General features: G+C 31.0%; 1 protein-coding gene across 1 annotated transcript in view; it reads right to left on the bottom strand.

Annotated features, from left to right (window-relative positions):
* Positions 1–15,181, bottom strand: part of mdy (midway) — a 40,343-nt gene that overhangs the window by 5,068 nt on the left and 20,094 nt on the right. Inside the window, exons 6-9 of the mRNA XM_035077697.1 lie at positions 11,090–11,242; positions 5,814–5,988; positions 4,550–4,658; positions 2,550–2,594 (exon numbers count right to left, since the gene is read on the bottom strand). Of these exons, the coding sequence (XP_034933588.1) occupies positions 2,550–2,594; positions 4,550–4,658; positions 5,814–5,988; positions 11,090–11,242 (482 nt within the window). The remainder of the gene's footprint in view (positions 1–2,549; positions 2,595–4,549; positions 4,659–5,813; positions 5,989–11,089; positions 11,243–15,181) is intronic.

Below are 15,181 nucleotides of genomic sequence, written 5' to 3'. Positions count from 1 at the left end.
ACTGACATAAATTTTTCAAAGGGGAAGAATAATTTCGTGACATTGAAACCGGAAGTATTTAATATAAACATGGGGACAATGTTTTAATTAATTCTTTATGTCTTTTATTTAATGTCTTGTCATCCAGGGATATGTAAACAAACAGAAACAGGAAATTTTTTAATTAAAAAATAAATAAGGTGATAGTTTTATGTTTTAATTGAATAAGAGTAAGAGTCGAATGAAGTTTAATTGTTAGAGGGATAGTTAAAAATTTTTTTTAAGGTTAGAATTCAAGTGTGTTATATAAAAAGAATTTGCCGTATTGAAAATTATTTCTGATTCACTCAAAAAATTATTTGAGTGATAAGAATTGTGGTAAAAAATGAAAAAAGCATCAGAGATAAAATCATTTCATGATGAATTAAAATTTTTGGAGAGATGTTTAAAATTAATTGGTTACTGGCCATATTACAATAAAAATGGTCAACTAAAATTTTCCATCTGTTTTGTTATATCGACCATCACAGCTTTGTCATCTGTTAGTGGTTGTTTAATACAAAGTGACAATTATGACAAGAAAATATATTCAATATTTGTAGCTTCAATTTACGTTCACAGTTTGGCACAGCAATTTTTATTCAAATATAAAGAGTCCATTTTGAGGGAAATACTTTACCAGATGAATGAAACCTGGCAGCATTTTAAATATCTCACTCCAAGTAGTCAACAGTTCATGCAAAAATGTGCCATAAAAACTTGTAGAACAACGTTTGTAATATTTTTTATATTGCACTCTGGAGAAATAGGTAAAAAATATTTTTCTACTCTTGCATTCAAATAAATTCCCAAGAATTCGCACTTTAGGGTCTAATTAAAATACAATCACCTTACTACTAGAGAAAACATGTATAATAATTATAATTGTTGCCGTAAGAGGGCCAGCGGCGTGCAGAAAGCTATGATGGGTGCAAGTATTGGAAAGTAAGACAAACTACACTAGTGTAGAAAAGTAAGACAAACTACACTAGTGAAGAAAAGTAAGACAAACTACACTAGTGTAGAAAATAACGTTAAACTACACTAGTGTAGAAAAGTAAGACAAACTACACTAGTGTAGAACGACAATAATTTTATTATAATCACAAAAAATTGGGCTAAATTTTTACTCCGTCCTACTTTCCATATCTCAAATATTTTTTCTTCAAACCTTTATTATTTAATAATTTTTTTCTAGCTTGGTTTGTACAACCTCTTGTTAAGAACATCATTTCCGAGGAAGCATGTCTAATTTTTGATGCATGGTATCCATTTTCATGGGACCATTCACCATATTTCGAGATGATATTTTTCTTTCAAATATTATGTTTAATCACAAATGTATTTATCTGCGCGACTATTGATTCCTACGTGTTGCTGTTCATACATCATTTTTCTGGCCAAATAGACGTGCTAATTGAGACAATAAAAAAATTCCGAGGGGAAATAAATCATCAGAAATCAGGAATATTTAATAATCAAATACCGAACAGCAAACAAATAGACATTAATTGTTGTTGCATCAAATGTATTGTTGATAAACACAATAAATTGATTGAGTAAGTGAAGGAAAGAATTTTTAAAATCATCATTTGATATAATTATTTTAAATTAATATAATAGAACTTACTTTTATCTTATTACTCCATTAAATTCAATGGCCTTTATACTGAATACTATCATTAATAAAATTACTCCTTTAATTATAGTTGTATTAAATTAATAGATAATGTATTGAATGGCATCATGTTTCTACATTTAATAATAGGAACAATCAGCTTTTGTTTTAATAGTTATGGACTTATAAAGGTAAAGATTAATTATTAAATATGATAAAAAATAAATGATGGAATTTATTTTTTAATTTATTTCATAATTTAGCATTACCAAAATGGACATGTTTTTTCTGTCATTCATCACGTTGCTTATATTTCATCAATAATGCCTATTTTTTTCGCCTACTGTTGGAGCTGCAATGAAATTCTAGAAAAGGTAGGTTTTTTTTTTTTTTAATTGAAAAGAAAAAGAAATTTCTAAAATTGATAAATAAATTTTTTTTCAGAGTGAAAATGTAGGGAATGCATTGTACAATTTACCATGGTACAATTACAAAAATAATGAGATTAAAAAAATGTTTATTGTACTGATTAACAGATCTCATAAACCAATGAAAATCACTGGATGTCGATTTTTTATTATTTCACTTCGATGTTATAAAAATGTAAGTATGAAAATTTTTCCGCATCATTTAATAATCATTTATTGATTTAATTTTCATTAATATTCATTAATTCCAGTGGTTTGTCAACGGAATAGAATATTTCTCTGTTCTAGCAGCTATTTTGTCGTTGTATAACAATAAAAATCGAGAATAAATCATTAAAAAAAATTCACCATCGAATTTTCTAAAACACCTTCGATTACCAATGTTGTGATTGTTGTTGTACTAAGTGAAGATATTTACTTAAATAAATAAATAACCTACTTATAAATTTATGATAATAAATAATAAAATTAAAAATTGTACTCACTGCTAATTTTAAAAGTCTCTCTGCAGCTTTTGCGACGTCCATGTTCTGTAAAAGAAACGAAAAAAGGAAATTAATAAAATTATGATAGATATGTAATCAGATAAATAAATAATTTTTTTTGTTTTTTTCTGAAATACTTTGTAAAGAAAATGAATTTTCCTACTAAATAACTTTTGACATATACTGTATCATAGTATAAAACCTTTTACAAGCCTTTTGAACTCTCTTTTGCTTTCATTTTTGTTCTTTAACACACAGGTGGAATGGTAGGAGACTCTTTGGAACATGGAATATCCTTGTGAATTTCAAAGCCAAGAGCACAATACCGCGTATGAAATATCTCGTATTTTCTTGAAATCCCAACGAAAATGCGTTTCAAAGTATCATCTCTCGTAAATAAAAAAAAATAATAATAATAAAACACAACATAAAAACAAAACGTAAACAATTTCATTCATTTTATTTTTTTTCCCCCCTCGCCCCCCTTTCTTTTTATTCAGTTTTTATCTAAAAATTTACTTTAGTTAATGAAATGTTTCAATTAATTAAATATGAAGAAGTAAAAGTAAACAGTGAGAGGAGAATAGATTGAAAAGTGTAACGAGAAAAATAGTAAATGTAAAAATTAGAAAATAGGAAAAAATGTAAGAGACTTAAGGAGAATCTCATTAAACGAAAGAAGGAAAAAAATGTGGATAAAATATTGTAAAGTAGAAATTCGAGAAAATAGAAACAATTTATTCAACAGAATAATTAACTTGATGAGATGTTACGTAAATTTATAGTTGATTATTTTCTTTGTCAAGGTATACAATTTTTAGCTGAAAGCAAAAATAAATGTAAGCTCAAAAAGAGATGAGAGTACTTGAGAAACTTGTAATAATTCTGAAATGACTGAATTAACAAGACATTGTTGGAACTTGATGGATGTCCAGCTTTAGAGAATTAAGATCAAATTAAAAGTCTCACAGTCATTTCGTTTTTTTTTTATCTCCAACTCTTTCAATTCCCTGCTTTCCACCATTCTCAGCCAATTCATCACACATTCTTTCAACCAGTGTTTAGTAAAAATATTTTTGGATATAATGATGGAATATATGAACAAGTCTTAATTACATTGTAAATCGAAAGTGTGTCTGTTCAATTTTTTAAAGGTTATGCAAGTGATGCTGCTTCCTATACCTTGCACTCAGTAATTTCAATATCCACCAATGAATAATAGAGCATGTGGTAATTTAAATGCCAAACTTATTTATTTCACGATAAGTCCACTACCTCATCAAGAAGATAATCCACAAGTTGTCATCAGCAGGTCGTTCGATTAGGACGTAGCAAATTCCAGGTCTTGGTCTGAGAAACTTTAGGATTAATTGTGTGGCTTGAAGTTGTTGAGGAAGGGTATGTTGAAGGTATATTTGGATACGTTGGGTCTCTTAAGACAAAATGGCGGCAATGATGGTATGAGCAGACGTGCATAAAGTAAAGAGGGATGCACATTTAGGAATGGTTGATAGTACGTGCACGCTCGACGGTCTATCAAGAAGTTGGAAAGGGCGTTCGGAAATACATACATGAGGTTACACAAGAGATTCAAGTTAAAGGATGGAAGTTGCATACGTTGAGGTTAATGTAGAGGAGAATGGCGATGGTGGTTTGGAAGCACACCGTGTCTTCTAACTTTCGCATTTACGATTAACCACTTTCGTGGAAACTAGCTAGTCTACTTGCTTGACATTCAAACAACCATCTGCTTGTCTATATGTACCTTAGATGCGTTACTTTCTACTTCAAGACTGATGCTTTCTGTCTGCTAGGTCATTATTAACTTTGAACACGTTCTAAATTCTATATTAGAACAAAAATTAACTGAATAACTTCTTAAATTAACCCTAAGTGGTGAGGAATATTAATGAAACTTGAATAAATCATCCTAACATCTAGAGTCTAATATTTCTGACAATGTCTAGAGATAGTTTTATCACTATTATTTTATTACTTACTGTGAAGGGAATTAGAGAGTTTTTAACTGATGGGATCATCCACTGCTGACAAAGAGACATTACTACTTGACATCCCACGAATACTTCAAAGATTCTTTTCATCAGGAATCTGGAATAAATTCATTAAATATTAGCTCAAGTCATGATGTCTTGTTGATGGCTAAGTTTCTCACAGCTAGATGATCTTGAAGTTTTCATCTCGGCTCAAATTTGATATCATGAACATAAATATTCCTACATGATGAATATCATAAGCATAGTCTTTTTGACTAAAACAATTTGAATCGGAGATGACATATTGAAGTGTGAACAGATACGAACAATAGAGTGTAGGGAGCAGAAAACGAATGATGGTGGGGGAAGTGTTAAGTACACGCATGTACAATTGAACAGTTAAAAAATGTAAAAAAAATACACAAAGAAATTCTACGAATCATAACCACATGACAATCAATATCAGTAGCATGAAATACACCACTTTTTAAACGAAATAAAAACGATGTTTGAACTCATTTTCTGGCTAAACTATTAGAGATATAAAAAAATTGTTTAAACAAAAAAAATTCTTTAGATTAAGACGAACAACTTTTATTCCAACCATTTTTACTTGATGCTGATTATTTTCGAAGTTATTGGCCATGGAAATGTAGATACAGGTGCTAATGTTCAGCTTTATTAACAGTCTTATTTTTCATCTTCTCACACTTGTATCCGCTATAATTGTAATTAATACCATGGGTATTATTTTTATAAAATACCAACACTAAAAGTATCTCATGCAAGAGAAAACATGAAACTGTGTGGAACGCCGTGAATCTTGGTATTGCCAGATTGTGGAAATACGAATCGTTTGAAACAGGTCGGAAGTACAACGAGAATACATCACTCCGATCCATTGCAATGGTTACCACCTCCTTCGTTTCACAACAATGGCCTCACTACACTCAAATCTAATTCAACGAGTGCCTTCACTTGGTACCTCCCACAGTAGTTGAATTTTCTTCTGACTTTTAGCCATGATATAAAATAAAATAAAAAGCTGAACGAGCCAAAGTAAAAAGACTTGTGAATAGGCTAGAAACGAGATAGCAGTTTCAAGTCCATTGAAAGTACCAAAAGTTTGGGGTGAAAATTTTTTTTTAAACTTGAAGATTAAGCGATAGAATTGAGAGAGACCTGATAGAAGTCAAGAGAATGAATTGAGCTTGAAAGAAACTTTTGAAAAATTCTTTATCAATTGGAATGAAAATAACTAAATACATACCTTTTACGAATTCTCTCTGTTCGAGGGAAATTCAATTCATAACAGAGCGTTGGTGCCAACAGGAAGTATATGAGATCACGGATATTGAGATTATCTGGATATTTAACTAGAACTGGAATACCAGTGCCATCATGAAGAATATCCTCATCATTGTCATTCTGATGGACAGATGATGCTGAAATGAAACAAAATATTCCAGTTATTTATTGTTATCATTTTGACGGATGAAATACAATAGAAAGTACTAGACAATCATTTGTTATTTTGACATCATGTTTTTAAATATCATCATACTTATGATGGCTATGCTCTAGGACCTGACGAAAAATTCGTGTTAAAACTACACTGATACACTAGATAGAAGTATTTCTTTCTATCTAACATAATTTATTATGCACAAAAGATTCACCAGCTACTGGGCGGAGACCTCGGGGATGAGGCACACCAGAGCGTTCGTCAGGGAACCCACAACTCAAGTGAGTAGGGACCTGATCGAACTGGATAAAAGAAGGCTAAGAGTGGCCGTGGGCACCGTCACAGGGCACTGGCTAACTCGATGCCATATGAAGATGCTGGGACGCGGAGAGGAATCCGCGTGCCGGTGGTGTGGTGAGGAAGAGGAGACGCCTCTCCACATGATAAGGGAATGGGGCTAAGGGAACCCAGGCAGCGCCTGTTAGGGAACTTTGGAACCGACGCACCCATTCTCGAGACGGTCGGGACGGACAGGCTTCTGCAGTTTTGCTATGAGGCCGGTCTGTACCAACCCACCTAAGACCGCCTTTACCATAAGTTTGGACCCAGTACAATGGCCCCGTGGCTAAGTGCAGGGGAGGCGGGGCAGACAAAAGGAGAAAAAAAAACAATTTATTAGCAGCTAATAAATATGTTATTTGAAAGAGAAATCGAATGAACATTTGTTAACAGTTAAGAAATTATTTATTAGAATAGATTCATTTGGCTCAATGAATGATTTCTTCGCTGTTGACAAATATTTATTTCTCATCTAAATACTATGATTGGACTCGATAGTAAAGTAGAATGATGGTCAAGCATAATCAAATGTTTGGTTATATTATGAAATAACTTTTATTTATTGAAAATTTTTATTAAATAAAAAATAACGAATTCGTAATGATTAAAATTAATATTTTCTTTTAAACAATAACTCGACGAGATAATTACATTATAACCATTTAATTTCGTGTGAATTTTTAATGGTTTTATAAATATAATAATATCAGACAGCTAAGCAAATAAGATTTATTACCTACAAATATTATAATTATAAATATTAAGAATTACGGAGTCATTATTGTATTGTATAATACTTTTGACTTTAATATTTACAAAGAATAATAATTATGTTGTTAGTTGATTCATTGCTAAGTCATTACAAAAATATATCCCCGGAGTTGAATCATAGTTTTGGGGTAGGAAAGAAATATTTGGTAACAGCTAAGAAATCATTTATTTGAACTAAATAAATCTACCCTAATGAATAATTTCTTAACTATTAACAAACATTTATTAGATTTTTTTTTTAATAATATATTTGTTAGCTGCAAATAAATTATTTTACATTCAAAGAAATCCTTCTATCAGTGTAGAAGAAATTTTTAATGATAAAGAAAGCTTCTTAACTGTTGACAAATATTTTTTTATGATATAATAAAATTAATTGATTATAAAACCACTAATGTGTTTGTAATTAAGACTCTTTTATTGTTATAAAATATTTATTAATTAAAAATCATTTTTAATCAAAAATTCCACAACTTTTCTTTACCTCACTGTGTTGAATTGAGATATTGATATGTATAAGATTCTGATTCTTTGTTCTCAATGAATTTGCCTAACTTAATAATTCTTATTTCGAGTTTCGATGAAAGTAAAGTAAAAAATATAGAAAAATGATTGATTCAAACTCAAAGTGCACACCTGTCTTACTGATAGAATTTCTTCAATTATCCAAATCCGTCAGATAATCTCAATCTGGAATTCAAATAAGGACAAGATTGGATAGAGGGCATCCAATGCACATTTCACCAGTCCTGATCTCGATCAAAAAACTTTAAGAAATTTTACCTCTTTTACTCCCCTACTTCTTTACCCCCTTATCTTACTTTATATCCCGCATCTTTCTTCTTATCTCTACACCAGCTTATACCTCACCTTCCTACCCGAGAATATCTTCGAACGACAAGATAGCAAGGGATTACAGCAACAACGCGCCAAGGATGCCTATCCTTTACCTCCTGGGTTCAAGGGGAAGGGGTCAGGAATCTTCATCCTTTGCTTTTACGTTTCTTTTTTATATTATTTTTTTCCCTCCTCCTTCTTTTTCTTCTCTCTCGTAGCTACTTTTTGTTGTTGTCGACGTCTTACCATCATCCTTGTATAGTTAGTAGTGCTTTTCAACTCTTAAGCTCAAGCTTTCGACGCCTGCTTTTCGTGCCAACGATGTAACGAGCGCCAAGCATTTTCCTTCAATGAAATTCTCAACATTTTCTTTATTGCTCACATTTTAACATGAATTCTTGTCGTTTACAGAAATATTTATTTTTATTAACAGATGCCTTGCTGAATATTAATTCATTTATACAATTATCTCGTTAGGAATATTTTTTTTGTTTTTTTTAATCACCCGAGTTCAACTGAATAGGCCTAAAAGAGGCCTAAAATACATCTAAAATGATAAAAAAAAGTCCAATACAGACTCGATTGAAGCCCTTCTTTATCTTACAAATATTTTCAGGGCCCAAACAAGCCTTATACACACTTGAATTCCGAAGGTCCCCAATTCAAGCCCAAAAATACTTTTTAGGCCCATAGTATGCCCAATCCAAGCCCATTCTCTAAGATTGTATTCATCAATGATGACAATAAATTATTACAACTGTAAATTTATAGCATGAAAATTAATTCAATGATTAGTTTTAATTGTAATTTGTTTTTTTAAGGGTTTAGAATATTTTTGGGCCTGTTAGAGGCCTGAAAAATATTTCTAGACCTTGATAAGGCCTATTATGGACCTGGAAAATATTTTTAGGCCTACTATGGATTTGTAAAATATTTTTAGGCCCGGATTGGACGTGTTGTGGGCCTGAAAAATATTCTGAGACCTTGATTAGGCCTCTTATCGACCTGGAAAATATTTTTAGGCCTAGATCGGACGTGTTGTGGGCCTGAAAAATATTTTTGAGCTTAAATTAGGCTTACCATAGGCTTAAAAAATATTTTTGGGTCTGAAAAATATTTTTCAAGCTCCAATTGGGCCTTTTTTAGGTACGCCCAAAAACTGATCACTATTACTCGGTCAATACTACAAGGAATAACTCCTGAACCTATAAAATTATTAATTGTTTTATAAATTAATAAATAGAATGATATTATTTTTTCTAGTTGTTTGATAAATGGATTTTTAAATAGCGGATAATGGAATATATAAAACAGAGAAAGTATCCAGACGGAATGAATATTCGTGAAACAAAATTTGGAGGAAAAAAAAGTTTCTGGTAAATATGAAAAGAACAACATTAAAGTAGATTTTAGCTTCTAACTCACACCAGCACGTATAAAGTAGCACCTTCTGCATTCGATCAAACTCACACTATTCTTCAACATGTCTTACACGTCTAACAGAATATTTAACTTTATCTCTGAGCTCACGAAAATGCGATAGAGTATGTCATCGAGTCTTTGTTGGAAAAAAGGAATTTAACATTAAACTATTTAAGTTACATTCTTTTCTTCCTGTTTGGAAAAAAAAATTAAAATTAATTCTGTCATATTACTTATGATATTGCCTGCCAACTAATCAGATAACATTCTAAAAAATTATTCGAGCTTTTATTGTTTTAATTAGATTTAACAAGATAGGGGAAAGTGAACCATTTGTTGAGTACATTAATTTCCTATTTAACATTTTGTAGTTGAGTTCTTCAGCACATTGATCCCAGTAAAAATCCAAGAATCTTTTCTCCATGTTCCTAACTATTTTCTGTTGCTTTTTCTTGTAATGTTGATGAGTCTAAACCACCCAAGATCAGTCGATTAATTTTTGCCGGCATCAATCTTAGATACTTTTAATATCATCATTTTATTATATAGCAATTAGAGTGGATGAAATTTCCAATTTTGGCTTTCTGCCACTAATTTATCTTTCTTTCTCTCTCTTCATCTACACATACATATATATATATATATATACCTTTAAAACCTATTAGACTGAAAGATCTGGGGATTATTCGTGTACCTATGGGTGTGTCTTTGGCGTTCCACAATTTAAGGGCATCCGCAATTGCCTGGCGAAAATTGCCGACGCTTGTTCTTACCAAGAAAGCTCGTTGTCGAAAGCTGGAGCTTTCAAGTTAATTTGCGAGATTCCTTCGTTTCTTTCATTCTTTCTTCTAGGGTATTTTATTTTTTTATTTTCGTTTCCTCCCCAGTTTCTTTGTCTATTGGTTTCAATTGCAACTACAAGATGCATTGATAGAATTGGAGATTCAACTTGATAACAACCGGAAGTGGTTTAAAGGTAAATTAATTAAAGGATCAATTTGATTGGTGCTGTTTCGATCTCGAGATCTAGACAAACTGGTGAAAAAATTACCTAGGAATTATTACTAGTTAGATTAGAGTAAAATTTACTAGCCGAAAAAATTACTAGATTTTTTTTTAGTTGGTTGGTAAAAATTTTTAAGTATTATAATCAAAAATATCTAGTAATTTTTTTGACTAGTAAATTTTACTCTAATCTTGCTAGTAATAATTCCCTATGAAATTATTTCCGTGTAGAAAATGGAGAATGTTGATGACCAGGAGAATAATTATGTTGTTGATGGTCATGGAGATCCAACGAAATAAGATAAAAGGTTGGTTTTGATTATTAAGGGAGTTTGTTCCTCTGCTTAAATATTTAATACGAAATTATATATTTTTTAGAACGGATAGTAAGATATACAGAGAATCGGAACATCACGCGACGATCGTTTGGTCTGATTGACTTTCTCTGAAATAGAGTGAACGTTTTCAGAAACTCATTCAGAATAAAATGACTTGGTGACATGCAATAACGTGCAAGAGCTTTATGATTACTCTATATCTGTCTCATTTAATCCCCTACAATACTACAACCGTTTAAAATTTATTTCAGTCATTCCCTTTTTTTTTTTCAAATATAACGACAATTTGTTGTTTCTTCGTTTGTGTACACATGTCAGGCAATCAGGTTTATTTAAAGAGCAAAAAAAAAAAGTAATTAATGTACTTACATTGCAAATCATTGTAGGATAGAGATTGTCTTCGTATTCTATTTTGAGACGAGTGATTTTTTTGGCTCAGACGACACCACATATTGACTTGGACGTAGGACCAGAGTTTGAGGAAAAGCACTGCGTAGAGCATGGAGACATAGAGAGCACCAACTGGAAGAAGAAAAATAGAATTTTAATATCACGTGGTGATGATAAAAATCATATTTGCTTGTAATAAATAATATTCTTTGTATTGGAAAGAGTATTGATTAAAAATAGCCCAATTGAAAGTACCAATGATCCTAGACTAATAAAAATGTTGGACCAAGAATGGACCACTTACTAAATCATGCTTCCCATCAAGATCACTCTACTAGCAATGATTCCTGATTCTCATGAACTCCTTTCCATCACCAATGCTTCCATGCATTCATCTTATCCAATGATGATGATCATTTTAATCTCCAACTGGGTAATTTTGACATCTGGACTGTCCCAATTGCTAGGATGATTCCAACTTGACATCATTCCCAAGCTATTTTATTCCAATAGATACAACTAGATATTTTTTACCCACTCTTTATCGTATTATGATAAAGGTCGGAAGTACAAAATAACTAGAAGTCGCAAAGTATGTTTTATCGATAACTCTAGCACGTGTATCAAGATAGTATCGTACCTACAACGACCATCTTATATAGCACGTTGTTCAGCTTATACATACACACCGGCAACTTTCCCAAGCGAAGAAAATAGTTTCTCAATTTTCCATGTTCGTTCCTTCCGTTATTTTCTTTCTATATATATAAACCTGGATCGTAACTGAGGAATAGCCGCTACCTCATTCTTATACGTGCAATCGTCGCGTCGTTTCATGCTCCAACTCTCAACATTTTTTGGTCTTATATTTATTTGCTCACATGTATTAGAATTCGATTTATTCGCTGGGTTCTGTCGATACGAGGAAAAAGGAAAATATTTTTTCCAGGGAATTATTCGGGTGAACTCTTTCTTCTTCTTGGATAGAAGATACTTCTAGGACAGGTGTGATTTTTTTCTTCAAGTTTTTATAATTGATCCACTGATTTCCATGGCAAAAAGAGAGTCTCATTTAATGGATGGCATCATAAAAGAAGATGATAATAATAAATCAGATGTTTATAGTGTTGTATAAAATTGTCAAAAGAACAAGAAAATAGTTTACACGGTTGATATTAACTTAGAGGGTAAAAAGTAATAAAAAAAATAGACAGAAAGAGGGTAAAGCAAGAAATTAAAGTTGAGAATAAATGCGTGAGGTTTGCCAAGATGGTAGTTTTACGCACAGTAACTCATGCTAGTGATTACGTTTCCTTGCCAGTTGAATTCTGTGCCAGAAAGTAGCAAACGTTTCTTGCGAGAAACTCAGTTGCTCTCGCCAAGGGATTTGTCGCGACATAAGTAGCGAATTACACCCTACAATCTAAATTATAGCCAGTAAATTTATTTAGAGTATTGGGATTCAGTGAAATCAAGTCGGTGATTAATAACTAAATCTATCTTGGGATAATTATGCTAAATATTTTGATTATCTATTAAAACCCACGATGAATCTACAGTAGATATCGTTAAATTCACTATTGGATCCGTAGCATAGCTAAAAAAAATTTGTTCGTGTTTTTTTTTCGTTTATTACTTGCATTTATTCAAACAAATGCCGCCTTTTGCTCAATTGTTTGAATAATTTTGTTCAAACAATTCGGTAAAAAAAGGCGACATTTTGGAAGAAAAATAATACTGATATTTCTGATTTTATAGGAAATATTATGAAGATCATTCCTCTGATAGTACAGTCTTAATTATGTGCTTGTTAAAAATGAAATTATTTAGATGATGATGATGATTTTTCAAATGAACTAATATACATTCTAATGAAACATTCATGTAATTTCTTATCGACTTATGAATAACGTATATTAGTCTTCTGTATTTTATTCTATCGAATATCTCGGGAATTCAAAATCAATAATATTGGAATAATTTCAGCTGTACGTGGAAATTATTCAAGTTTCTCGAGTGAATCTGGTTAACCAGGAATTTCACTTACAATTCCAGAAATACATGCTCACGATTATAACTACCATTTTGAGAATTTATTTGTTTACACTAAATTATGGTAACACCATAAAAAATTAAAATTACTTAATAAATATTTAAAAAAAAAAAAAATATATTTTTGCATAAATTATAACTTTTGATATTGAAATTTGTTTTTTTTTGTTGACTAAGTATTTTTTATTTTGTTTTATTTTTTTTTTTCTTTCTTATGGATTAATGAACAATTTAAGTTTAACAATTGATAACTCGGAGAATTTTCCGCTTGGTATCTCAGTTGTTTCAGTCTCTGCAAACTATTTCCTTTTCCTTATCTCGCATTTCCATGATAATTCACTGCTTAGGCCGATTTACATTACTAATTTAATGGTATAATGTGTACATTATCCTCTAGTAGATTTCTCGTGGAGTATAGATTTTATCTCACGAAATATGTGTACATACTTCCATTGAATATATTGCTAGTATTACCACAAAACTAAAGTTTAACACGATTTCAATCCAATTGCTATTTTATACTGGGATAAAAATTCTAATGCAATGCAAATAAAAATATATCTCTACACTTGGAATTTTTTTTCAAACAATTCTACGATTGTTATTTAACATCTAAAAAATTTTTTCTAACCTCTATTCTACTGAAAAAAAAAATGCTGAAAGTGGAGAAAAAAAATTCTAGATTCTTCTAGGATTCTGAACCACTTTCCAAGTCTTTTTTATTATTTCTAGAATACATTATGGGCAAAAAGTGTGATGATTGGATGACAATTTGAATTCCTCAACCAATAAAACATCAGTCACTCACTTTTCGATATATTTCGATTATCAGCCAACTTCATGTGTCTAAATAAATTTATAAATAGCACTAGATTTTATTGTACATCAATGATTGGATGATAATGATGCTTGATAATATCACAAAAAATAATATTAACACTTACCGCTGGTTGGTAATCCTATTTGTGAGTTTAAATGGACGTGTGAAGTTAGTCAATAATCGATATATATCGAAGTTGTGAGTGACTGATTTCTGATTGGTTAAAAAATTCAAATTAGTTTCTAATCATTACTGCGCACTCTAGTGTTTATTAATATCATTAAAAAATAAACTCCAATCATGAGTGAATATTTTTTTTTGTTTTCTTTTAAACGAATGAAATATTATAATCCCTTATCCATGACATCTTTAATCCCAGTTGCGCATTCACAAGACCAGTGATTTTACTGGTGTGCACAAAATTATACGCAATACTTGCGTAGTCTAGACGTAGAGTGCAAACTATATTCGTAGTTACTTCTACAGTCCGTACGTAATACGAGCATCTACTTCCACACTCAAGCACATCTACACTTTTCCGTTAGCGAAATTTCACGGTACGTCGAGTCCGTTCTCGTTTGAAGTCAGGGGAGAGTTAGTTTCGTCGTTTTTTGACATAATTTGTTTCTTATCTCTCTCACTCTCTTTCATTTTTTTCTGCTCATGTTATCTACTTTACATTTTCTTTAGCAATCTATTGCGAATAATTTATATCTTTTTGCAGAATTGAGTCAGTTTGATTTTCAGTTAACCTTCAAAAATATTTGTTCTTTACGTCACGATGAGGAATTGATAAAATAATACTTAAAATGATATAAAAATTTTTTTGTTGTTTGAAGATAAATTTTTAAATATTTCAAACAGATAATAAAAAATAATCACGAAAAATTTATTGGAAAATTTTTTTTAAGTATTTACATTTTCGATTGTTTGCCTGATTGCGCGCCTTAAATGCACGCTGATGATTGGATAATGATTTAAATGTTGTAACCAATAAGAAAAAAGTCACTCACTTTTTGAATACATATCGATTATTGGCTAACTTCATGTATCTATGTAAATTCATAAATAAGATTGACATTATAACCTATAATTATACCAATTGAATGACCTTGAAACTGCACTATAATAGTCCTCATAGCTTATTATAGTTTGATGTAATCAAAAGATGTATAATTATTTTAAAAACAATTCATAAA

Source organism: Chelonus insularis, unplaced genomic scaffold (genome assembly GCF_013357705.1).
Source record: "Chelonus insularis isolate UGA/USDA-ARS -01 unplaced genomic scaffold, ASM1335770v1 contig_146_pilon, whole genome shotgun sequence".
Taxonomy (NCBI): Eukaryota; Metazoa; Arthropoda; class Insecta; order Hymenoptera; family Braconidae; genus Chelonus; species Chelonus insularis.
This window is presented reverse-complemented; position numbering and strand designations above follow the sequence as displayed.